This window comes from Capsaspora owczarzaki, assembly GCF_000151315.2.
Source record: "Capsaspora owczarzaki ATCC 30864 unplaced genomic scaffold supercont2.2, whole genome shotgun sequence".
Taxonomy (NCBI): domain Eukaryota; class Filasterea; order Ministeriida; family Capsasporidae; genus Capsaspora; species Capsaspora owczarzaki.
In genome coordinates this window covers 1,217,698-1,240,778 of record NW_011887293.1, presented here as the reverse complement: position 1 = coordinate 1,240,778, position 23,081 = coordinate 1,217,698, and the positions used below count along the sequence as shown (strand labels likewise).

General features: G+C 55.0%; 7 protein-coding genes and 2 pseudogenes across 9 annotated transcripts in view; 4 read left to right on the top strand and 5 right to left on the bottom strand.

Annotated features, from left to right (window-relative positions):
• CAOG_08523 (hypothetical protein) overlaps positions 1-2,212 on the top strand; it is a gene marked incomplete at both ends in the record, with an annotated part of 3,192 nt that extends 980 nt beyond the window's left edge. The window contains 3 exons of the mRNA XM_011271802.1: positions 50-990; positions 1,275-1,444; positions 1,588-2,212. Of these exons, the coding sequence (XP_011270104.1) occupies positions 50-990; positions 1,275-1,444; positions 1,588-2,212 (1,736 nt within the window). The remainder of the gene's footprint in view (positions 1-49; positions 991-1,274; positions 1,445-1,587) is intronic.
• A 331-nt stretch (positions 2,213-2,543) lies between these two features.
• Positions 2,544-4,215, bottom strand: CAOG_01565 (hypothetical protein). Its single transcript, XM_004364376.2, has one exon. The coding sequence runs from the start codon at positions 3,941-3,943 to the stop codon at positions 2,558-2,560; it is 1,386 nt and encodes a 461-aa protein (XP_004364433.1). The 5' UTR covers positions 3,944-4,215; the 3' UTR covers positions 2,544-2,557.
• A 629-nt stretch (positions 4,216-4,844) lies between these two features.
• Positions 4,845-6,381, top strand: CAOG_01564 (hypothetical protein). The gene is made up of 6 exons (XM_004364375.2): positions 4,845-5,016; positions 5,346-5,411; positions 5,532-5,678; positions 5,756-5,860; positions 5,949-6,047; positions 6,121-6,381. Exons 1-6 carry the CDS (start codon positions 4,866-4,868, stop codon positions 6,237-6,239), a joined length of 687 nt encoding a protein of 228 aa, XP_004364432.1. The 5' UTR covers positions 4,845-4,865; the 3' UTR covers positions 6,240-6,381.
• Positions 6,382-6,435: 54 nt separating this feature from the next.
• CAOG_01563 (phosphoribosylformylglycinamidine synthase) lies at positions 6,436-11,058 on the bottom strand. The gene is made up of 2 exons (XM_004364374.2): positions 11,034-11,058; positions 6,436-10,826 (listed from the first exon to the last, which is right to left on the bottom strand). The coding sequence occupies exon 2, from the start codon at positions 10,800-10,802 to the stop codon at positions 6,585-6,587; it is 4,218 nt and encodes a 1,405-aa protein (XP_004364431.2). The 5' UTR covers positions 10,803-10,826; positions 11,034-11,058; the 3' UTR covers positions 6,436-6,584.
• A 227-nt stretch (positions 11,059-11,285) lies between these two features.
• On the top strand, positions 11,286-14,993 carry CAOG_01562 (acyl-Coenzyme A dehydrogenase). Its single transcript, XM_004364373.2, has 9 exons — positions 11,286-11,501; positions 11,601-11,721; positions 11,958-12,083; positions 12,176-12,446; positions 12,529-12,581; positions 12,707-12,991; positions 13,087-13,974; positions 14,116-14,553; positions 14,656-14,993. Exons 1-9 carry the CDS (start codon positions 11,371-11,373, stop codon positions 14,758-14,760), a joined length of 2,418 nt encoding a protein of 805 aa, XP_004364430.2. The 5' UTR covers positions 11,286-11,370; the 3' UTR covers positions 14,761-14,993.
• Positions 14,994-15,052: 59 nt separating this feature from the next.
• Positions 15,053-15,859, top strand: CAOG_01561 (trafficking protein particle complex 1). Its single transcript, XM_004364372.2, has 4 exons — positions 15,053-15,171; positions 15,265-15,365; positions 15,459-15,555; positions 15,647-15,859. Exons 1-4 carry the CDS (start codon positions 15,076-15,078, stop codon positions 15,776-15,778), a joined length of 426 nt encoding a protein of 141 aa, XP_004364429.2. The 5' UTR covers positions 15,053-15,075; the 3' UTR covers positions 15,779-15,859.
• A 66-nt stretch (positions 15,860-15,925) lies between these two features.
• On the bottom strand, positions 15,926-17,031 carry CAOG_01560 (hypothetical protein; annotated as a pseudogene; the record flags this gene model as incomplete). The annotated part of the gene is made up of 4 exons: positions 15,926-16,013; positions 16,118-16,184; positions 16,268-16,345; positions 16,477-17,031.
• Positions 17,032-17,333: 302 nt separating this feature from the next.
• Positions 17,334-20,047, bottom strand: CAOG_01559 (hypothetical protein; annotated as a pseudogene; the record flags this gene model as incomplete). Its single annotated transcript has 4 exons — positions 18,500-20,047; positions 18,237-18,417; positions 18,008-18,158; positions 17,334-17,910 (listed from the first exon to the last, which is right to left on the bottom strand).
• Positions 20,048-20,191: 144 nt separating this feature from the next.
• Positions 20,192-22,853, bottom strand: CAOG_01558 (hypothetical protein; the record flags this gene model as incomplete). The annotated part of the gene is made up of 6 exons (XM_004364369.2): positions 20,192-20,556; positions 20,659-20,765; positions 20,884-20,945; positions 21,033-21,971; positions 22,068-22,246; positions 22,577-22,853. 6 exons carry the CDS (start codon positions 22,851-22,853, stop codon positions 20,192-20,194), a joined length of 1,929 nt encoding a protein of 642 aa, XP_004364426.2.
• Between the last annotated feature and the right edge of the window lie 228 nt (positions 22,854-23,081).

Genomic DNA, 23,081 nt, shown 5'->3' with positions numbered 1-23,081 from the left:
CACTCGCATTCCCAAGCACCAGCACATGCACATTCACATTCATCACCAGCAAGCATTCCTCACACCACCACCACCACCACCGCCGACCTCGACGCCGACGAGCAGGCACACCGCGCTGCCACCGAAGCGCTCCACGTCCAGGCCACACAGGCTGCACAGCGCATCACTGTTGCTGGGCTTGCCCTGAACGTGACCCTGTCGACGGGAAAAATCGTCGTCGGCACTCTGGCTCATTCTGCCGCCATGATTGCAGACGCGGCCCACTCTTTTACCGACCTGGTGTCGGACTTTACCACGCTGGCAGCCGTGCGATACTCTCGCCGCCCACCCAGCGCAGCATTTCCATTCGGCCTCGGCAAGCTCGAAACGGTCGCGTCACTTTTCGTGTCGGGCATGCTCATGGTCACTGGCGGCGGCTTGATTGCCCACTCGCTGGACATTATTGCCAACCCCGCGCCTCCTGCGTCTGCGCTGTTGACCCAGCTCGCCCTTGGCACTGCAGTCGTGTCCATTATCAGCAAAGAGCTCATCTACCGTGTGACCGTCCGGTTGGGCAACACGTTGAGCAGTCCTGCGCTGATTGCCAACGCGTGGCACCACCGCATCGACGCCTACTCGTCAGTTGTTGCTCTCGTCGGTATTGGCGGCCAGGCGCTGTCTGTGCCGATTCTCGACCCGCTGGCAGGCATGCTGGTTGCCGCCATGATTTTCAGAACCGGCCTGAGCATTGGCAAGGACAACATGAAGGAGCTTCTTGATGGTTCTCTCTCCCCCGAAGTCCTTGCCCACCTGTCTTCCGCGGTCGACACGGCAGCAGGGAGCGTCGCCGGTAGCGCGAGCCATCTCCGTGGTCGTCACGCTGGTCCGTTCATTGTCGCCGACGTTCGCCTGCTGCTACCCGCTCATACCGATCTTGCCGCTGCCCAACAGCGCGCCCACACGTTCCGCAACGAAGTGATTGAGCGAGTTCCCCACTTGCGCGAGCTGTTGGTTGAGCTTCACGTCGCCAGCGAGTCTTCTTCTCATGCTTCCGAACCGCATTCGCAGCAGCAAGACACGCACAAGCAATGAATCTTTGTCATCATCACCACCTCCACCAACATCTTATCATTTCACCAACACGGTGATTCTTCTTCACTGCGTGTTTGGCTTTGTTGTACCATAAATCTCTTTGTGACATGCCCTTTGATTTTCTTTGTTATTGCCAACTCCATTTTCCTATTCAGCTCAGCTCAGTTATTGTTATTGTTAATACCTTTATTGTTATTTTTCAGATGGCCCTGTCTCAGCACATTCGCGGGGCTGATCTGTCCAAGCTGCACGCGTTCGTGGACTGTGCTGGCCAGTCCAACCACGACCAAGCGTCTCGCTACATTCTCTACTCCAAGCTGACCGACGGACGCTCGGAGCACGCCGTGGACGATGGCGCCAGCTGGACGCTCTGGTGAGCCACGATTGCTTGAAAGTGAATCAGACTGACTGACTGACTGACTGACTTGACTGACTGACTGACTGGACTGACTGACCGACTGACTGATGGTTGGACGTTCGTCGTGTTTCGCTCATCACGGTGGACTGTGAACGCAGCATGACGGACGGATTTCAGGTATGGACGGTCGACATGACTCTCGCAGACGCGCAAGAGCACCGCGATCTGTTCCAAGTCAGCTTTGAGCGGTACTTTCAACATATTCGCACAAGCATGCTCACAAGTCAAGTCAAAGGAACGGTTTCGCCGGGTCGGGATACCATCCAACTCCAATTGCCACCGCTGGGGAGCACCCCGCGCGAGGTTGGCAACGCAATGACAGAGCCCGTCGTCCTCCAACTCAATGCGGTCGATGAAGGACGCGGACAAGTCCATCTAGCAGATATGCTCATGGGAATCGCACAGCGCTGCAACGACGCCGTCAGGCGTGCAGACCGGGCGGACGCAGATCTCGCTCGAGCCCGCGCTGGCGAAGGGTCTGGCGGCGGTCGGCACGGAGGAAGGTACCATCGCCACACACGACCCGCTTCAGAAGCCTTCCGGGACGATGACGATGACATGCTGCAGGCCAAATCTGCGCGAGACAGCGCTGCCAGTGCTTCCGGCATGGTGGCCCCTCCCAAGCGAAAACCCGGCTTTTCGCTGATCAATCCGTCTGTGCAACGGCGAACTGCTCGTGGTGTCAAGTTTGGAGCGAGTGGCGATGACGGCGCGGACGAGTGAGGCCGCCTGCAGTTCGTCACTGAGATTTTTGCAACTGGGTGGCTCGACGAAGTGCAGCAAAAGGGCGGGGGAAAAGATATATTGCTGCGCCGCTACTCCTTGCACGGTCTCAGCTCGACCACTTTTGCTTTGCGATGCTTCATAGCGTTGAGGGTTGGCATTGCCCAGCTGGCTGTACATTCTGCCGACAAATATACATGCCGAAACATGAAATTGAACACAAACTGACCACAAATTGTTTGAAATGAAACTTCTCGTCTTGTTTTTTTTGTTTTCGGTTTATTGACACGTTGAATGAACAAACAACAGCGCTTAGAACTGGTCAAGTCGGCCAGATCTCGTTGCTCAAAACTCAAACTCCCGCTCATCGTCACCCAGCGCATCACAGTCTTCTTCCTCCGAGTCGTTCTCCTCGCTCGGCATGTGCTGTTGCTCGTGTGTACTCTGACAAGCCACATTGCCGACTTCTGCAGCGTCGTCTGCCTCTTCGTCCAAACAATCATCAAACAGGACAGCGGTCGTCCCGTCACCGAGAGGCTGCATTGTTTCCTGCATGGACATGCGGACTTGCTTTTGCCAGCGCAAGCCGCACGCGTTGCACAACGAAGCTGTGCCATCGGGGCCCTTGCGCCACTGAGGCACTTTCTTTGTGTGGCACATTTGGCACGCGCGCGTGCGCTTCTTCTTGTTGACATGTCGCCGACGCCCTGTCCGACGGCGTGGCTTGCATGCCGGTTTGGCCAGGACAGGCACGTTTTCGCCCATGTGCAACTCAAGATTGGCGTTGGCACTGGCAAACAAGGCGCTGGCCAGCATGGCGGAGGCGATAGACTCTGCCTCGGATGCCGCCGAACAACGCCTGCATAGGGGTCCTTCTGGAACATACGTGCGGTTGCTCGAATTCACCTCTGACAGCTGACTAGCGGTTGCCAGTGTGGTCATCAAGTCTGGAAGCTCTGCGGCAGGAAGCAGCGTTTCGCCGTGATTGTCATTCGCATTCCACAGTTCGATTTCTTGCCTGTCGTGCTCCAACAATGGTAAGGCTTGTGATTGGCCATCCACGTGATTGATAGTGTTGTATGAAGCTTCTGGAATGATGATGTCGAGCAAGAGGGCGTCCAAGTCCAGAGAGGCTTGCGAAGGTTGAACCACAGGCGGATGGTCAACAAGATCGTCCTCTTGCTCCATCAAGAAGGGCACTTCTTCTTCTTGTTGTAATTGTTGTTGTTGCCGCTGCTGCGGTTGGTATTGTTGCTGTTGACTCAATATCGCAGAAAAGTTGTTCGTCTCTGTTTGTGCAGGCCTTGGACGCGAGCGCGGTTCGGATTGCGTGAGCGCAGCTTGTGCCCAAGTCCTATCAAGGGTCATGGATGCCTCGATTTGAGCCGAAGGGGTCGGCGAGTCGCGTCCAAGCTCTGCATTCAAGAAAAAGTCGCGCAATATTGCCGACGACAGTCCTGGCGCCGATGCAATGGCCGCCGAGTTGTTGGAATAGTAGCTTGCAGCCGGAGCGTTCAAGTTGAGCCGAGGCGGGAAAATCACCGCCGCCTGTTGTGGTTCCTGGTGCGATCTTGTCGTTTGCAGTGTCTCCATGCCACTCATAGCCGACGCGAATATTTGGCGCATGCGAGCTGCCCCTCCGCAGCGAGGTTGCTGTGCTGGTGAGGCTGCCACAGCCGCAATGGGGAGCATTGAGCGTTCAAACTGCTTTTCCGTCCAGGCGATGCTCATGCCTTTTTTTGTCGTCTCTTGGTGTGTGTGTGTGTGTGTTGTTGCTTGGCGGCTCCTGTGCGGGTAAATCTTCGAGTTGATGGGCGACAATGTCCTTGCAGCCGAATGGATTCCTCGGGTGAGAAGGTCTCGATACAGGACTTTTGTTTTGCGCGGGATTACGAGACAAAATCCACGATTCAATCACAAAACAAGCCTCCCGTTCCCCGTCGGAAAGCAATGAGCAGCAATGGCTTGAGCTCGACCGCAAAGTAAAGAAGAATTAGCTGAAAGAGTGAAGACTGAGTTCAATGTCTTAAATAAACAACAAAAAACTGAAAAAAGAAGCAGAATTGAAACGAAACCAAAGCAAAAAGTTATTTTGGGATACGCGTTCTGTTTTAAGCCATTCGATGAGCGAGCGTACACCAGACCAAAGAGACGACAGGGACTGCAGCAGCAGCGAGGGATTGGACAGTGTGTGGAATCACGCTGTGGAAATTATCAATTGGAGCCGCGTCAAAATGAATGGCCGAAAACACCGGGTGAGCGAGCGAGAACATCCAGCGAGCGGACGAGAATTGAAATTTGCTCAGTCAGTCGAGCTCACGAATTTCGATCGATCGCATTCGCATCGACGCAATTCCAGGGTTTTGACTGCGACTTCAGTGCAAGAAAAAAACAGCGAGAGGAGGAGAGGGAGGACCACCGGCTGTGGAGGAGCGAGCTCCCGAGCTCAAACCATTCTGAGTCGCTACCTGAGTCACCTCTTCACGAGTCACTGCCAGCTCGGCGGCTTGGAAAATGCGAATTTGAGCATGAATGACGGCAATGGAAGAAATGACCAACCCCCCCCCCCAACTACAGCCAAAGCGCATCAGCACTTGAAACAACTGACAAAATGGCAGTCTTTTTTCCTTCAACGTTATTGAATTTCTCGCCGATGCAGAGCTACAACATGGAGCGCAGCCTTGAGCAGCTGCAAGAAGACATGCTGACTGCAGCACGAATGGTGGACAACTGGGCCGACAGCCAGCTGAAAGAGATGCGCCATGCTCAGCTGCGCCACACGAAAACCATGGAAGACGACAAAGGTTTGTGTTTTTGAAATAATCCCAGTATTTTTTTGTTGTTTGGTTTCATCGTCACGGTCGTCGCTTCAATCAGTTCCTTCCGGATATGAATGCAAAGCATACTGTTCTGTATTGAAGTGCATGCTTCAACATGAAAGCGGCGTGCGAGGGAGTGGGAAGACGAGAAGAGCCGACGGGATTTTTTGGCGCGAAAATCCAAAATTGACATGAAACCGTTTCAAACCGTTTGGATTTTGTTCGATTTACCCTTGCGTTTTGATACTTTGCTGCACTTGGCTTTTCAAACTCTGACTCTGACTCACTTTTTTTGATGTTTGTGTGCACTACAGAGAACGCGGCAAAGCTGCAAGCGTCGCTCAAGCAGCTCGGCGAACACAGCGAGGCAGGGCAAATTTGTACGTTCGCGCATCCATCACCTTCCTCCTCCTTCAGATCAAGTCATCGAAGGTCGAAAGTGCCTGTGGTATTGGAACATTCTGCACTGACTTCTTGAATGTTGGTGGGGATGGTGACAGTGGCATCACAGCAAGCTGCGGAAATCGCACTCAGCCGCTCCGCAGTGAGTCAACTACAGCAGCAAAAGGAGCTCGCTATGGACACTCAGAATGACATTCGCCAGCAAATCGCTGCTCGAGAGCAAGCGCTTGTTCGCGAGACTGAAAGTAAGCACCCGAGCGCAGTTGTCGGCTTGAACCAGCAATCAGGTTCTTACTTGGTTTGTTTTTGTGCAAACCCACAGTGCTCTCTGAGCGAGAACGCGACGCCGCAACGAGCATGAAAGAGTTGACACGGGGTGTTCAGTTCTTTTCTGAGCGTCTTGGCTTGAAGATCCAGCGCACTGGAAGTAAGTTCGAGGGGGAGAATAAAGCTGCTTTTGGCTGCTGCTGGCAAACACTTCCAAAACTCACGCTTCCTTTGTTCGTCCGGGTTAGAGCACCACCTCCAGTTCATCTTCCGCTATATTGATCCTTATAACGTCAACCGCGAGTTTTCCTTTTCAGTGCGTATTGATGAGAAGAACATGTATCACGGTAAGAGCGCTACGCTTCGAGTCGTCGATGGGCAAGCACACTCGAGACTCATTCCTTGATGTGTGGTACTTAGTGGACGTGTGCGAACCGATGGTTGAGGATCTTGCTGGCATGGTTGCCCAATTGAACGACGACAACCAGCTTTCTGTTTTCATCAAGAACATTCGCAAAAAGTTCAAGGCCATGGTCTAACATGCAAGCAAGCAAGCAAACGTTAGCGTTGATGAATTGTCCACATGCAAAGAGAGATTGGTTCGTTGAAGAAAGTTGATTGGTTGGTCCTTGTGAAGTGTGCCGTTATGTTGCTATGATAGTCGTTAAATTTCATTTCCCCACCCCCGCCCGCCGTACGCTGAAGGAGAGGAACAGCACGAGGCCTGCTCTAGGTGTAAATTCACGCGTGTGTATTACTGCCTCTTGACAATTCTTCATCAAACAACCACAAGGAAAAAAAAAACAAACAAACTAAAATCAACAACAAAAATTTTGACCATCGGCAGCTTGACGACGAAAAAAAAAAAACAACCAACACAACGCCTATCGACGCTTGGAAGGCTGCTCCAAAGCATCGCCTGGTCGCTTGAGACCGTGCGGCTGGGAAGCAGTTTGATGACGAAGAGCAAAGCGACGGGCATTCACAAACATCTGAGTCCACGGGCCATTCTCGCCCCAGTTCTCGGGATGCCAAGAGTTGTTGACAGTGCGCAAGCAACGCTCCGGGTGCGGCATGAGGATGGTGACGCGACCGTCCTCGTTGGTGAGGCTGGTAATGCCCAAGGGGGAGCCGTTGGGGTTGTAAGGGAAGGCCTCCGTCGGAGTGCCGTAGTGGTCGACGTAGCGCATCGGCACCAAGTTGGCGTTGACAGCGTTGGCAGGGGCGGTGGGGTCTTCAGCGGGGAACTCTGCGCGGCCTTCGCCGTGCGAGACAATGATGGGAAGAACAGAGCCCGCCATGCCAGCCAGCAGGATGGAGGGCGACTCGAGCACCTCGACTTGGACAAAGCGAGCCTCGAATTGCTCAGAGGCGTTGCGGACAAAGCGGGGCCAGTGCGCGGCACCGGGGACCAACGAGCGCAGGTTGGACATCATCTGGCAACCGTTGCAAACGCCGAGAGCAAAGACATCCTGGCGCTGGAAGAAGCGCGCAAACTCGTTGCGGGCAATCTCGTTGAACAGGATGGACTTGGCCCAGCCTTCGCCAGCACCAAGGACATCACCGTACGAAAAACCGCCGCAAGCAGCAAGACCGCTGAACTGCTCGAGGGAAACAGCGCCGGAGAGAATGTCGCTCATGTGCACGTCGACCGCAACAAAGCCAGCCTTCGTGAAAGCGGCCGCCATCTCGAGGTGTCCGTTCACGCCTTGCTCGCGCAGGATGGCCACTCGGGGAGACGAGACTTGCGCCGCAGCCAGATCGGCGTGCAACTTGGCCAACTCCTCGTCGGGGTTGAACGACAGCTTGGACTGCAGACCAGGATTGGCGAGGTCGAGGATGGTGTCGTACTCTTGCTGGGCGCAGGCTGGGTTGTCGCGGAGGGCTTGCATGCGGAAGGAAGTCTCGGCCCACAAACGGTGCCAAGCAACGCGGTCTCCCTGCAGGATGACCTCGTTGTTGTGCGCAATGGTGATGGGCTGTGCCTCAGTCTCCGGGTCGACAAACGGCGAGCCAATGTTGAAGACGTGCGCGGCGATGCCGTGGGTGGTGAAGATGCCCATGGCCACAGACAGGCAGGCGGCGGGGATTTGCACGACATAACCGAGCTCCTCGTTGAAGAGCGCGGCAATCGGGTCGCTGCCGAGCGCGGTAATGTCAACCGACAGGCCAGAGTGGCTGGCAAAGGCCATCTCGGCCAGCGTTCCCAGCAGACCGCCGTCCGAGCGATCGTGGTAGGCCAGTGCGACCTCGGCCGCACGAAGAGCCTGGATGGCAGCAAAACCAGCGGAGAGCAGGCTGGCCGACTCGACGTCCGGAACTTCGTTGCCCAGCTCGCTGTAGACCTGGGCCAAGGCAGAGCCACCGAGGCGCTGCTTGCCGGCAGCCAAATCAACAAACAGCAGAATCGAGTCAACGCGCGACGATCCACGAACAAACTTGAGCTCGGGCGTAAGCGTCAGATCCGTGTTGCTGCAAGGAGCGAACGCGGTAATGACAAGCGACAATGGCGAGGCGACCGTCTTGCGCTCGTCGGTGCCAGTGGCCTCGTTGCGCACCTGCCACGAGGTACGCATGGACATCGAGTCCTTGCCGACGGGAATGGCAATGCCAAGCTGAGGGCACAGCTCCATGCCAACGGCATGCACCGTGTCGTACAAGCCCGCATCTTCGCCAGGGAAGCCGGAAGCAACCATCCAGTTGGCCGACATTTTAATGTCCGAGATGGCAGTGATGCTGGCTGCCGCAATGTTGGTGATGGCCTCACCGATGGCCATTCGGCCAGAAGCGGCATGGTTGACCACGGCAAGTGGGGTGCGCTCACCCATCGCCATGGCCTCGCCACGAAGGGTGTCGTAGCTGGCGGTGGTGACGGCAACGTCGGCAACGGGGACCTGCCACGGACCCACCATCTGGTCGCGCGCAACCTGGCCAGTGACGGAGCGATCGCCAATGGTAATCAAAAAGTTCTTGGAGGCGACCGAGGGCAGCTGCAGGACGCGACGAACAGCATCGTCGAGCGAGGGCACAATCGACGAGTGCTTGAACTCGGGCAGGGCGAGGTGACGATGAACCACATTGCGGTGCATCTTGGGCGGCTTGCCAAACAGGGTGCCCATGGGCAGGTCGATCGGGTTGTTGTTGAAGACGTCATCGCGGACAATCAGCGCCTCCTCGGAAGTGGCCTGACCGAGGATGGCGTACGGGCAACGCTCGCGGCGGCACAGAGCCTCGAAGGTTTCAATCTGCACATTGTTGACGGCCAGGACGAAGCGCTCCTGGGACTCGTTGCACCAAATGCCCATCGGGGACATGCCGGGATCGTCGCACGGGATTTTGCGCAAATCAAAGACAGCACCGCGGTCGGAGTCGTGCACGAGCTCGGGCAGGGCGTTGGACAAGCCGCCGGCGCCGACGTCGTGGATGGACTCGATCGGGTTGGCATGGCCCATGGCCCAGCAGGCATCAATGACCTCTTGGCAACGGCGCTGCATCTCGGCATTGTCGCGCTGGACGGAGGCAAAGTCGAGGTCGGCCGACGAGGTGCCCTGCGCCATCGAGGAGGCGGCACCACCGCCCAGACCAATGAGCATGGCAGGGCCACCGAGCACAACAATGCAGGCGCCAGGAGAAATGCTGCTCTTTTCGACGTGCATTGGGCGAATGTTGCCCATGCCACCAGCAATCATGATGGGCTTGTGGTAGCCGCGCAGCTCGACTGGGTTGGTGGCGGCATCCGTGTCGGCAGTCACAGCAGGAACCTTTTGGAGGAAGGTGCGGAAATAGCCGCAGATGGCTGGGCGGCCAAACTCGTTGTTGAACGCTGCGCCGCCGAGCGGGGCTTCAATCATGATTTGGAAGGGGGACGAGATGGACTCTGGGGCGCCAACATCGGCCGTCGCTTGCTCCCAGGGCTGCTCAAACCCGGGGATGCGCAAGTGCGAGACGGTGAAGCCAGTCAGACCAGCCTTGGCGCGGGAGCCGCGGCCGGTAGCGCTCTCGTCGCGAATCTCACCGCCAGAGCCGGTGGCGGCGCCGGGGTACGGAGAAATGGCCGTAGGGTGGTTGTGTGTCTCGACCTTCATGAGAATGTGAATGTCTTCGTCGTGGAAGGCGTACTCGTGGGTGCCTGGCTGCGGGAAGAAGCGACCGGCGCGCGAGCCCGTCATGACGGCCGAGTTGTCGCGGTAGGCCGAGAGCACGCCCTCGGGATGAGTGGCGTGCGTGTTGCGAATCATGCCAAAGAGCGACTTGTCCTTGGCGCGACCGTCGATCGTCCAGCTGGCATTGAAAATCTTGTGGCGGCAGTGCTCCGAGTTGACCTGAGCAAACATCATGAGCTCGACGTCGGTCGGGTTTCGCGACAGCTGGTTGGTGTATGCGTCGACCAGGTAGTCCATTTCGTCCTCGGCAATGGCGAGCCCTTGCTCACGATTGGCGGCAACGAGCGCGGCCTTGCCGCCATTGAGCAGATCGACATACGTGACGGTTGGCGGTCGCGCCGCGTCAAACAGGCGCTCAATGCCCTCCAGCGACGGCAGCACGATCTGGGTCATTCGGTCGTGGATCAGCGGTGCGGCCAGCTGGCGGACGTCCTCGACGACGGTCGTGGCAGCGTCAGGTGCGAGGGTCACAGTGTACAGCACGCCACGCTCGATGCGCCTGATCATGGGCAGGCCGCAGTTGTGCATAATGTCGGTGGCCTTGGACGCCCATGGCGAGATGGTGCCCTCACGCGGCAGCACGACGAGCTGGACGGACGGCGATGAAGAAGACGATGAAGACGAGGACGCCTGGGACTGAGTGGAAACAGATGTCGTCGTTGCCGTTGTCGTCGTCGTCGTCGTCGAATCGGGGCGAGGGCCGTAGAGCAGCAGCTGGTCGAGGAGGGCGTTCTGGGCGTCGGTGAGCTCGTGGCCGTGTGCGACGTGGGCAATGTGGAGGACGACTGCCTGGACGCCGTCGATCGCGGGGACGGCAGCACGCAGCGAGGCGAGGAGGCGCTCAGTGCGGAAGCCCGACAGCGGCGATCGGCCAGCGAGCACGCGCACCGACCCTTGGTCTGCGTTCAGCGCGACCGTCGCAGGCAGCTCTGTCAGCATGGTTGTGTGTATGTGGTGGGTTTGCTGAATCACAATGCCAAATGTTAGAGAGAGAGAGAGAGAGAGAGAGGAAGAGACAGAGAGAGACAAAGAAAGGGGGAAAGACCACATGTGGACAACGAAATGAGAAGGGCCACAGCAGGCAAAAGTCAGCGAATCATTCATTCATTCATTCAATCATTCATTCATTCATTCAACTATGATTTGAGTCGTATGAGGGAAAAAGCGTACCGTCGGAAGGAAAAGAAAAAAAAGGGACTGAGAAATGAAATGAAAAATCAAAGAGACAAAAAATCGAACAACAAAAGAGCGTTGCTGTGTGTGCTCGTGGATCGAGGCTGAATGAAAAGTATGAAAAGTCCTTAGTCAATACACATCGAATCCATAAACAGATTACGGTCAAGTACTGAGTGAGGTGAGCGTGTATGGAGCGAATCCGGTTGAAAACGATTCGTCGAAGGATTTCGCTTCAGTCGTTCGTTCGTTCGGTCGAGATTGAGTTTTCATTGCTCGGTCACTTCACTCTCTCAGTCTCAATTTCAAATAAAAACAGAGTTTAGAAAAAAAAATGGCTGATGAGACAACCCCGGTGCGCAAGGCACACCAGTTCGACACGAGCAAGCTGGCTGCGTATCTCGCTGCTGCAGCGCCGAGCGTCTTCTCGCCCACCCGCGACACGCTCGCCGTCCGCCAGTTCAAGTTGAGCCTTTTTGTGCATGCAACGTTGCTCATAGTCATTGTTCATGATTGGCAGCGTCTCACCCCCCTTTTGCCATTGCATTGTGATCGTTGTCGCAGACACGGGCAATCCAACCCGTCATTCTACCTGACCATCGCGCCCGCCAACGCTGCGGGCGACACGCGCGCGTTCGTGCTGCGTAAGAAGCCGCCGGGCAAGCTTCTGCCGGGTGCCCATGCGGTGAGTCGAACAAAGCAGACAAGTCGTCGTCCCAGCCAAAATTTGCAGCCGAAGCCGAACGAGCGGAAATCAACTCCGACATTGCACACAACTAGTTCTGATGATCGGATTGGACCTTGTCAGCAATCTCAGTCGTTGCTCGGACTTTGGGGTGTTTTAGCATCCAGCAAACTTAACTAGATTTCGCTCTGCACACTCATTGATGCTGGATGTTCTGTTTGTTTGTTTGTTCCAAGGTCGATCGTGAATTTCGCATCATTTCGGCTCTGCATGCTCAGGGATTCCCAGTCCCGACCCCGATTGTGTATTGCGCGGATCCATCCGTGATTGGCACCGAGTTTTACTTGATGCAGTTTGTCAAGGTAGACCGACAGACAGACAGCTCAGTGTGCGATTTGTTTTGTGTTTGTTTTTCCCACTTATGAGCACTCACTTTCTCCTGGTTGGAACGCAGGGACGAATCTTCCGCGATCCAGCACTCCCAAACGTTGCCCCGGCCGAGCGACGTGCCATTTACAGCGCAATGGCGCAGACTCTCGCCCAGCTGCACAGTATTGACTGGCGGAAGGCCGGGCTCGAGTCGTTTGGCAAGGAGGGCAACTACTACGAGCGGCAGTTGTCCACCTGGTCGCGCCAGTATCGAGCAAGCGCCACCGAGCACAACGAGCCGATGGAAAAGCTGATGGCGTGGCTTCCGGAGCATATTCCCAAGGACGGAGCGGTTGGTGAGTTCAATAGTTGTTGGTGTTGTTGTTGTTGTTGTGCTTGTTCCTCAACTCACCTGAGACTGTCCAACCGACGATGCAGTCATTACTCACGGAGACTTTCGTATCGACAACATGATCTTCCATCCGACCGAGGTAGGTGCTTTGTTTTTCTGTTTTTTGGTTTGTTTGTTTTTCTTTTGTTTGTTCTTGAATGCCGTTTGAGGAGGTCAACCACTCGTTGTGATGCTCAACTTTTCTTCTCGACTCTCCTCATCCAGCCTCGCGTGCTTGCAGTGCTCGACTGGGAGCTGTCTACACTGGGACACCCGTTGTCCGATCTTGCATACAACGCAATGACCTATCACATTCCACTCGGGATTTCGGGAATGCCTGGATTGGATGGAGCGAGCACGGTTGATGAAGATGGCCGCCTGTCTGGAGGCATCCCGAGTGAGAACGACTATACACGGCTCTATTGCCAAGCTCGTCGTGCGGCGTTTCCTGTTCCGCAGTGGAACTTTTTCGTGGCCTTTGCCTTTTTCCGCTCTGCTGCCATTCTTCAGGTAGGTCAAGTTGATGTCCTGTTTCTGCGCCACTCCTGTTGTTATTTGCTTTCTCATTCTTGTTGACTCGACAATGTTCGCCCTTGTATCTTTAGGGAGTCTACGCGCGCTCTCTCCAAGGCAATGCAAGCGCCGAGAACGCCAAGCAGGTCGGACTCGGAGTGATGATGGCGGCCCAAAAGGGCCTCGAGCTCGCGCACCGAGCGCCCGGCAACAGCAGCAGCAACAGCACACCCGCTCCCACCACGCCGCACGCATTGAAGCCCGCGTCCTCGAGCTCTGCGTCTCCCAATGTGTTTGGCTACTCTGAAAGGACGGTTCTCCTGCAGGCGCGCGTCACCAAGTTTATGGAAGAACACGTTTACCCGCGTGAACGCGACTTTTTCGACTTTCTGAACAGCGCTCCTTCGCGCTGGACGGTGGTGCCGTTTATGGAGGAGCTCAAGGCGAAAGCCAAGCGGGAAGGCCTTTGGAACCTGTTTCTGCCTTCGGTTTCGGGTCTGACGCAGCTCGAGTATGCCCCGCTGGCCGAAATCATGGGTCGCAGCTTGATTGCACCCGAGGTCTTCAACTGCGGCGCACCCGACACTGGCAACATGGAGGTGCTGCATTTGTATGGCACGGCCGAGCAGAAGGAAAGGTGGCTCAAACCCTTGCTCGAGGGCACCATTCGCTCGGCCTTCTGCATGACGGAACCTGCCGTGGCGTCATCCGATGCTACCAACATCCAGTGCACCTTCCGTCGCGTCGGCGATGAGTATGAAATCACTGGTCGCAAGTGGTGGTCGAGCGGAGCTGGCGATCCTCGCTGCAAAGTCCTCATTGTGATGGGTGTGGTTGTCGACGAAAACCACAAACCAACGAGCACCAAGGCGCACGGCCGCCATTCGATGATTATCGTTCCCGCAGATGCGCCAGGCTTCAAGAAGATTCGACCATTGACTGTGTTTGGCTACGACGATGCTCCTCATGGGCACTTGGAGGTGAGGCGTGCATCTGGAGGGTTTCTTCTGTCTTGTTGTTGTTGTTGTTGTGGTTGTTGTTGTTGTCGTGTCGTCGTTGTTGTTGTTGCTTGCTGGGATGGTTGTTCTCACTTTTTTTTCACTTGTTCTCCTTACTGGCAGGTCGAGTTTGACCACGTTCGCGTTCCTGTCAGCAACATTCTGCTGGGTGAAGGGCGTGGGTTTGAAATTGCCCAAGGCCGACTTGGACCTGGCCGCATCCATCACTGCATGCGCCTCATTGGCCTGGCCGAGCGTTCCTTGGAGGTCATGCTGGAGCGTGTCACGACGCGCGTCGCCTTTGGCCGCCCTCTCGCGCATCAAGGCACCATTCTCAAAGACATTGCCGACTCGCGCGCTGACATTGACACTGCCCGTCTCCTCACTCTCAAGGCTGCTCACTTGATTGACACCCGCGGCACAAAGCAAGCAATGAAGGAGATTGCCCTGATCAAAGTCGTCGCCCCCAACGCTGCCCTGCGCGTCATTGATCGAGCCATTCAAGCCCACGGTGGTGCTGGAGTGTCGCAAGACTTTCCCCTCGCGCACGCATATGCGAGTGTAAGTGATGCGCGCTGGCTCTGTTGTGCTGTGATTTGAGAGACTTCTCGGGCTTGAGCAATCTGACGGTTGGTGTTTTTGTGCTGTTGTGTTGTTCCACAGGCTCGCACTCTTCGCATTGCTGATGGCCCTGACGAAGTCCATCGCGTCACCATCGCCAAGAGTGAGCTGGGCGCCTTCATTCGCGCCAAGCAATCCAAGTTGTAAATGAACGGGGGAATCGAGCGCGCTTTTTGTTGTTGGTCTCTGTCGAAAAGGGGGGGGGCGGAGTCCACTGCTCTGCAAACCTATCTTTTGTTTCCGTCGTTTCCAAGCACTGGCGTTGACAGTCGTGGGCTGCAGGCGGATGGTTGTTCTGTCATTGTGAAGTTGAGCATTGTTGTTTGCAATGAAAAACGTACAGTCGTTGTGTATTCATTCACTCCTGTGCTTTGCATTCGATTCCATCATTGATTGCCATCATTTTTATTTTGCATATGCATGCAGTCCCTCTTTTGTTTTTTCACTTTCCACTTTTCTGAGATGATTTTCAATCTGTACATTTTCGATCGCAGCGGAACCTGCGTCTACTATTCCGAGTACCACCGACCACGGAAGGCGACGCTGTCCCAAGACGAGGTTGGCCATGCTCAATTCAGTAGCCATCCATTGGCTATGGGGGGGGGTGTCTTCAACTGATGCTCACTCTCATACATCTTTGCTGGGGAACAGGAGTTCAAGCTGACTTACGGCATGCTGCACTCGATCAAGTCGTTCGTCACACGCATCTCGCCCAAGCCAGTGCGCGAGGGTCTCCACTACTACAAGACAAGGTGAGGCGGTCCCAGCCCCAGCAGAGGGAGCAACGACGGGCTTGGGTGCTGTAGCAGCGGTCCTCACACACTTCTCATGCCTTCGATCGACAGTACATACAAGCTGAACTACTTTGAAACCCTCACTGGACTCAAGATTGTTCTAAACACGGATCCCGGCGTGGGCGACATACACGACCTTTTGCAGCAGGTTTGTACTTGTTGCTTCATTCTTTGCGCTAGACAGACCAACCTCACTCACCCTTCAACCAATGGACCTGCATTGCCTCTACACTGAACAGATCTACAGCCAAATCTATGTCGAATACGTTGTCAAAAATCCGCTGTGCACACCAGGCGAGAAAATCACAAGCGAGCTGTTTGAAACCAGACTGAACGCCCTTATTACGTCGTTGCCGTATTTTGCAACATGATTCGATGCCGAACAATGGTGTAACAGAACAGCGTCTGTACTTTGTTGTGTTGATGTGAATAGAGGGCCAAAGAGCCTGTGCTTTTTTTCTCCAAAATTCATTCATTTTTATTCTTCCGGTTGTACAAAGAGGTTCAGGCCACCACACTCATTGATATTCAGGAATGGAAGTGTGTTTGAAGTTGTACGGTAGTAGTGCCATTTGTCGTGCGCGCTTGATAGCCTGCGAGCGAGCGCAGCATCCTACACCCAAAACCATCAAAAAACAAAAAACAAAAAAGTTCAGTTACAATGCCAGAGCAGCAAGACAATCGATCACACATCCAGAAGCACAACCCACCAGTGACAGATCGGGGAAGAATGGAGCCGGTGTGCTTCGACAGGAACTGTGACAAGAAGGCAATGTTCTGTAGTTGTGCAGAATCGCCGTTGTTTTGTGAGATTCTACAAGCTGCTCGGACGCTCAATGGATGAACGCTCGCCCCTTTACCTTATAGTCAACCACGATGCCTGTTGAGCAAACAGGGCACAGCTTCTTCTTGCGCGTGAACGGGACTGCAGTTGGTGGCTGTTCCAAAAATCGCACAACGGCACAAACCCAAAGTGAGCATACAGGGGCCACAAGAATGCCCCCGTCTCCGTCAGAAATCACGGATGACAGTCTTGAGCTTCAATCCGCTTATACTTGTTGACACACACCTCGTCTGTGGTCAGCACAGCTGGGGGCTTGTAGATTGAATCGCCAGTGAGCGTGTCGCTGCGCGAGTTCCGTGGTTGCTCGCCAAGCAGCTCGGCAAGCACATCCGACGGAAGTGGCTGAGAAGCACCAGCATCAGCATCATCAGCGCGGTAGTCTGACGGCGACATGGCACCAGCACTTCCAAAGGGACCAGGGTTGCCACCGGAAGGGAGCGAGGACATGCTTCGCGCGCCAGTCATCGCCGGCTGACCGACAATCCCACGGCGCAGCAGCGCGACTGGAGTAGCAGCTGAAGTGGAGCGCGCGCGGACTGCAGCAGTGGCGACGGCGACAGTGCGGCCAAGCGCAGCGACGCCCGAATGCGAGATCTCACTGGCGGCCGTGCTGCTGCGGATGTGGCTGGCAGCGGCACGACCAGACGGCAGCGACACGAGTGCTGCTGCTGCTACTACTGCTGTTGCGGTGGCGGCAGAGTGGCGAGTGCGACGGGCGATGGTCAGCTGCGGAACGAGCGCGCGGGCGCATGTGCTGCTGCTTGTCGGCTGTCTCAACATTGGCAAAAAAAAAAAAAAAAAAAAAAAAAAACTCGAGTCTGAGAAACAACAAGGACCCCCCAAAAAAAGAGAACTGCTTTGATAAGAATAAACAGAGATGCGAGTGACAAAAACAACAACAACAACAACAATGAGCTTTTCTCTACTGAGTGAGAGAGAAGATTTTGCTTTGCATGCGCTGTCCGGTTGGATCGGCTGGAACCCCTCCGCCTCGCGCTTTGAGGACTAGTTTGAATACAGCAAGAATAACAAATGAATATACAACAGAATAACAAATAGATGTATTGAAAAACAACCCGATTTTATCGTCTTCGTTGGCGGCCACGAGCTGCAGCAGCGTTTCGAACTCTCTCGTCGACCTCTTTGCGCTGCTTTTGGCGCGGAGAGTGTGGCTCCAATGGCTCCTCGGCTCGTCTTTTTGTCGCTCGCGTCGCTGCTGCTGCTGCTGCTGCTGCTGCTGCTGCTGCTGCTGCTGCTGCTGCTGCTGCTGCTGCTATTACTGTCTTGGCTGGCTTGTGGCAACTGCGACATAACTCGCTCATCCGTCTCGGATTCACTGCTGGTGCTTCCAGTGCTTGTAGCGTGTACATGCGAGTTTGGCCGAGCCTCTTCCGTGTCAGAATCGCCGGACGCTTCATCTTCCTCCTCCTCTTCTTCTTCATCTTCCTCTTCCGCATGACTGGAGCCTTCTGCAGCATGGCTCCACTCGGTATCTTCTGCTGGATCTGCGTGAGGCTCTGATAGTTGGCTTTCCGAATCGTGGTTGGCATCGCTAGCTGCTGCCTCGTCGGCGAGCTTTGCGGCGCGCTTTTCTGCAGCCGATTGCGTTTGAACGCTGGACAACAACCCCACGGCCACTCGCACATCCGAATCCAGGATCTGAACAGACGTTGAAGCGAACAGGTAAGCCTTCCCGATTCACTCTCCTCCAAACTACTCAAGCACATCCTTGCAAATGGCGTCCAACCAGACTCACAAACTGAACAGCGTGGCGACTGCATTCATTCTTGCCACGCTCGACTGCGATCAACCCGGAAACGGGAATTACCAAGCTCAACCAATCACGGAGCGCCTCTGTCAACGACTCTAGATTGGGATTCTGGATGTGTGAAACTCGTGCAGCATGCCTAGAACGCCAAACACATTCCCGCCAGGCAATTAGTGATCACGCCCACATGCACTCTTCTTGCAGTGGCCAAACGTACATTCGACGAGCAATGTTGCGGAGAGGCTTGCGCTCGAGAAGGCCCTTCCGGTCGGCATGCATCTTGCGCGTCGCGAGTTTAAATCGCTTCTGCTCGCGATCTGCCTTGCGGCGGGCGCGCGTCAACTCACGCGCCAAGTCTTCCTGTGACGTTTCGATCGCTTCTTGATGCTCCAGTGGTCCTGTCAAAGCGCATAAACCTCTCTTGTGAGTACTCAATCCGTAAGCCGAAAAATTGGCAGACCCAAACATCTTCAAACTGACCAGTGCTGTCGTCCGCAACCCCGACTTGCTGGCTGGCATCATCGAGAATGGCAATCATCACAGATATTTGAAACGCGTTCTTGCTTCCAAGAGCAGTTGCTATCCGCTCGGGTTGGTGTCGACCATAGCGAGCAAGGTACTTGAAAAAGAGGCTGGCGTCGGACTTGGACCACGAGGGAGGGAAGAGAGATGCTTCGTCTTCGTCTGCGTCTTCCGCTTCTTTTTCTTGCTCCTCATCGACCTCCGATGTGCCAGGGAACAGTACGCGGTTGGTGGTGGCAGAGTGGGCTGCAGCAGCAGGCGAGCGGTGCTGCGAAGCCACCACAGTGCCGTCGTTCCATTCGATGTGTCGTGTGGGGTGTTGAGACGGGGTTGCCACCACGGGTGCAGTTGCCGCAAACGACCCCTGCGAGTCGGCCTCCATCTGAGACGACGCGTGCGGGTGCACGCTCAGCCATCCACGCATGTGCTCGTCGCTGTTGCTTGGCTGTGAGAGCAAATTCGGGGTGAACAATGGCGCTGACTGCGACTGTGATTGTGTTGCAGCAGCGTGGATGATGTTCTCGCTGGGGTTTTCTTCATCATCGTTGTGTTGGTCTGGAGACTTGGCTCGATTTGGCGGAATTTCGTTATCGTCGTCTTCATCATCAGCCCCTTCATTCTCAGAGCCGCTCTCATCCTGGCCCGAGCCGCTGCTGCTGCTGCTGCTGCTGCTGCTCAGACTACTCGAGCGCTCTGAGCCGCTGCTCTCGTCCTCAAATGTCGGTGGAATTTGGCTCGGAGATTTGTTGCTTTGCTGCGACGCGGCAAGCTGCGAAAGCGTTCGCTGCGAGCGCATTCGAGCCAATCCAGACAGCGTGGTCGAGTCTGAATTCTGCGAAGAGGAGTCCTGCGTGTTTGGCACAAAGATTTCCTGCGAGGGAATGGTCATTGGCATCTTGCGTACGTCCATCACCGCGATTGAGGACATTGTTGGCATTGTTGGCGGGATTTCCGTCTCCTGGTCACCCTGATCATCAAGATCCTCGTCCTCGGTCTCGTCTGGAAAGTCAAACACGCTTCGTTGCTGCTGTGCTGCTGCTCGTTGTGGCTGCTGCGTCGACTGCAGCGCTTCGTCGGTCAATCCAGCGGTCGGTTGATCCTCGCTCGTGGCGGTCGTTGTCGAGCTCGCAGCAGACGAATCGTCGTCCGCGTCCGCGTCTTGGTCATGCTCATCATTCTCATCACTATCAGCATCGTCCGTGGTGCTCTCGGCTTGATCGTCATCCGTCGTCGTGGCGGCCTCGTCGGCCTGTGCCGGACGGTGGGCGACAACGTGGGGATTTGGACGAGCAGAGCGATCCGGCTCACTGGTCTCGGACTCGGACTCGGACGGCGCTGACGAGGACGCTGACGAGGACGCTGATGAGGAGGACATTGTCGACGCGGAGAACGTTCCAACTCGGACGACGGGTGGCTGTTGCGGCGATTTCCGTCGCGCTCGATTCGTGGAGCTGGAACTTGGCGCCATTTGCCCCCCGCGCTCAGAAAGCGAGATGATTGGGTTGGAGAAATCAAGAGTGTAGCAACGCCGAGAACACATCAACCATCAACAATGCTCAAATACTCAGAATTGCATTTGTTATTAATCAAAAACACTCAAAACACTAAAAACTTTCCAAACGACAAACATCGTAAAATGGCACTGCCGCTTCAAGCCATGCTGCTCTTCCCAGAGAAGGAGGACGCCGACGTCGAAGGCCAGATCGGACGCATCCAGAATGCGCGGAGATTGTTGCGCGAGCTGCCGAGATCGTAAGGGTTGACAAACTTGCTCAAATTATGGCCTTCCTCGTTGCTCTGATGCCGCCAGAACTTGGGGTAGCGCGGTGCGTTCATCGTCTCGTTTGATGTCAGATTGTTCACCATCAAATCGAGGTTGTTCTTGACAAGCATGTAAGTGATCACGGTACCAGCCGCCGCAATGATTGTGACCAGAATGGGGATGATGCCCAATCCGCCGAGCGCAACGGCCATCTCCTTCCACGGCAATGACCAATCGAATCGGTCGTACAAGCCTATTGTATCGAAATGAGAACAAAAAAACAACAATGAGAAACACTGTCCAATGAGGACACGAAGCCGACCACAAAAATAGAATGTCGTGTCGTTCATCGCACCCAGCAAATTCAGGGCAGCCACCAGCACGAGAGCAGACAGCTGGATGACAATAAATACGAAAAACAGGCGATGGTTGTTTTCGCCCACGCAGTTGTTGATCCACACACTGTTCAAACGAAACACACAAACCAAAATGTCAGTCATCGACTGTACCACCCTCAACCGTTGCACACCAAGCCTGGTTTTTGCGCAGTTGAAGTGCTTGTTAAAGATTTGCTCCATACCAGTGATGGTCAAATCGAGTCACGCAACGACGGCACGAGCGGCAATGCTTGGAGCGATCCGGCTGAGCAACAAGGCGTCAAAACAAGCGCATGAGCCAACAAGGACGCGTGTCTGCAGGAGAGACAACAAGAACAAAAGCCCAACTCACCTTGATGACTTGGCACGTGGGACACACGTCCGTGTTTGTCATTGAAATTGAGGACGCCTTTTCACTCTCGTCCAAAAGCTGCCGGACTAGAAGTTGAATGCGATTTTTGCCCTGGGAGGTGTCGACTACACCGGGATCCATGAAAAGAAGGATTCCATAGCAGACTGCTAGGGCCACAAGCAGCAGCTTGAGGAGAAAATGCAAGATGATGGGGCCGGTGCGGTAGTCACCATCTGGCCGATCAAAGGACATGCTCCAAAACACATTCACGAACGCCATGGCATAGACGCACAGCCAAACCCACATCATTGAGCCTGAATTGGAAAAACGAAGGAGGAATCGCAGATAGCGCGAGGCAATGGGTGCCAACGTCGAGTAGCAACGGCCCAGCCCCAGCTTGCGGAGCACCAGTGGCGACTGTCCAAACGCGTCATAGTTGCCCTTCGCCCCAGACAAGACCAATAGGTCGGCAAGTTCGAGGTGACGCTTGAGGGTTGCGCGATCAAGAGCCGTGTGTCCTGCTTTGGTGGTGGCGTTAATGTCCAGATCGTGCTTGAACGAAAGCAGGTACTCGACCATTTCGAGCTGCCCGGCATCTGCTGCCCGGTGGAGCGTTGTCATGCCCAGATTGTCGATGGCTGAGAGTTGACGGACGCTGAACAGGTTCATGATGGCCAAAAAGCCGACGTATCCGGCCCAGTGTGCGCAACTGCAGCCGTACAAGTCGACACTGTCCAGGCTTGCACCGCACGACAACAAGAAGTGTACCATGAGGAATTGCTTGTGCTGGATGGCAAGAATGATGGCATTCACGCCAAGCGAGTCGACGGCATTCAAATCCGCTCCTGCGTTCAGCAGAGCTCGCACAGCCTGCAGGCTGCCCTTCGTTACAGCCCAGTGAAGCGGTGTCTGGTTGGTTTGAGCAGCTCGGACATCCGGCTGCAATTGGGCAGAGGAAAAACGGAGCGTGAGCAAAACATTTGAGCAAAACATTTGAGAAAAAAAAAAGCACCACAATAGGCCAGCGTGCATTACCTTCAAGCGAAGTGCGAGCGCTTGCTGGATGGCAGGAACATTGTTGTGCGCCGCAGCCCAGTGCAGCGCTGAGCGACCTTCAGCATCGCTCCGGAATAGGAGCTCTGGGCGGGACTCGAGCAGCTTCCAAAAGGGATCAAAGTTGTTCAGAACAATGCTATTCCAGCACCGTTGATCGACTGTCAATGCGAAGCAGCAGAGCAAGTAGACAAAAGGAAGCGGGGGTGGTGGGTGAGTGGAAAGGTTTCCCAATCGAACAATCTCAGAGCGAAGATGAAATAACACCAAAAAAAGGCAAAAGATCGGATTGACTCGAAAACAACTCGGAAAAGTAAATACGAAAAGTCAAAAGAATAAGAAAATCAGAAAATCAGAAAATCAGAAAATCAGAAAATTAGCCATTAACACGATATGGAAAAAAAAAAAAAAAAAAAAAAAAGGTGTGCAACATCTTCGCATGTGCTGCTTTTGCTTTTGCTTTTGCTGCTTGGGGGGCTTCCTTCGCTTACTGGGTAGATTGTTGGTGAAGCCTTCGCTGCCGTCGCCGTCCTTGCAGCACGCGTCGCCCCCGTGGCTGTGGCCGTGGCCGTGATCGTCGTCGTCGCCGCCGTGGCTATGGGAGGATCCCCAGCCGTCTCCTCCACCACCACCAACACCACCGCCGCCGGTGCTGCCAGTGGCCTGCTCGGGGACGGGGTTGCGTGTGCGGGCCATGTAGTCGTCGAGCGAGGTCGGAGCCGCAATGGCCGTCGATCCGCTGAGCACTTGGCGCTGTGACGAAAGCATCCCAAAATATTGCACAGTCCCAAGCGAAACCCAAACAAAACAATAGACTGACTGACTGAATTGAAATGGTGATGATGATTACGATGAAAGTGGTGTACTGGATGTTGAGCAGATGTAGATCGAAGCGAACTGAATGAAACTCAAAACTCAGCGACTGAGAGCGATTCGACTCGGCTCTCTGTGTGCCATTTCCGTGTTGCTCAGCCAGTTGCAATTACACACACACAC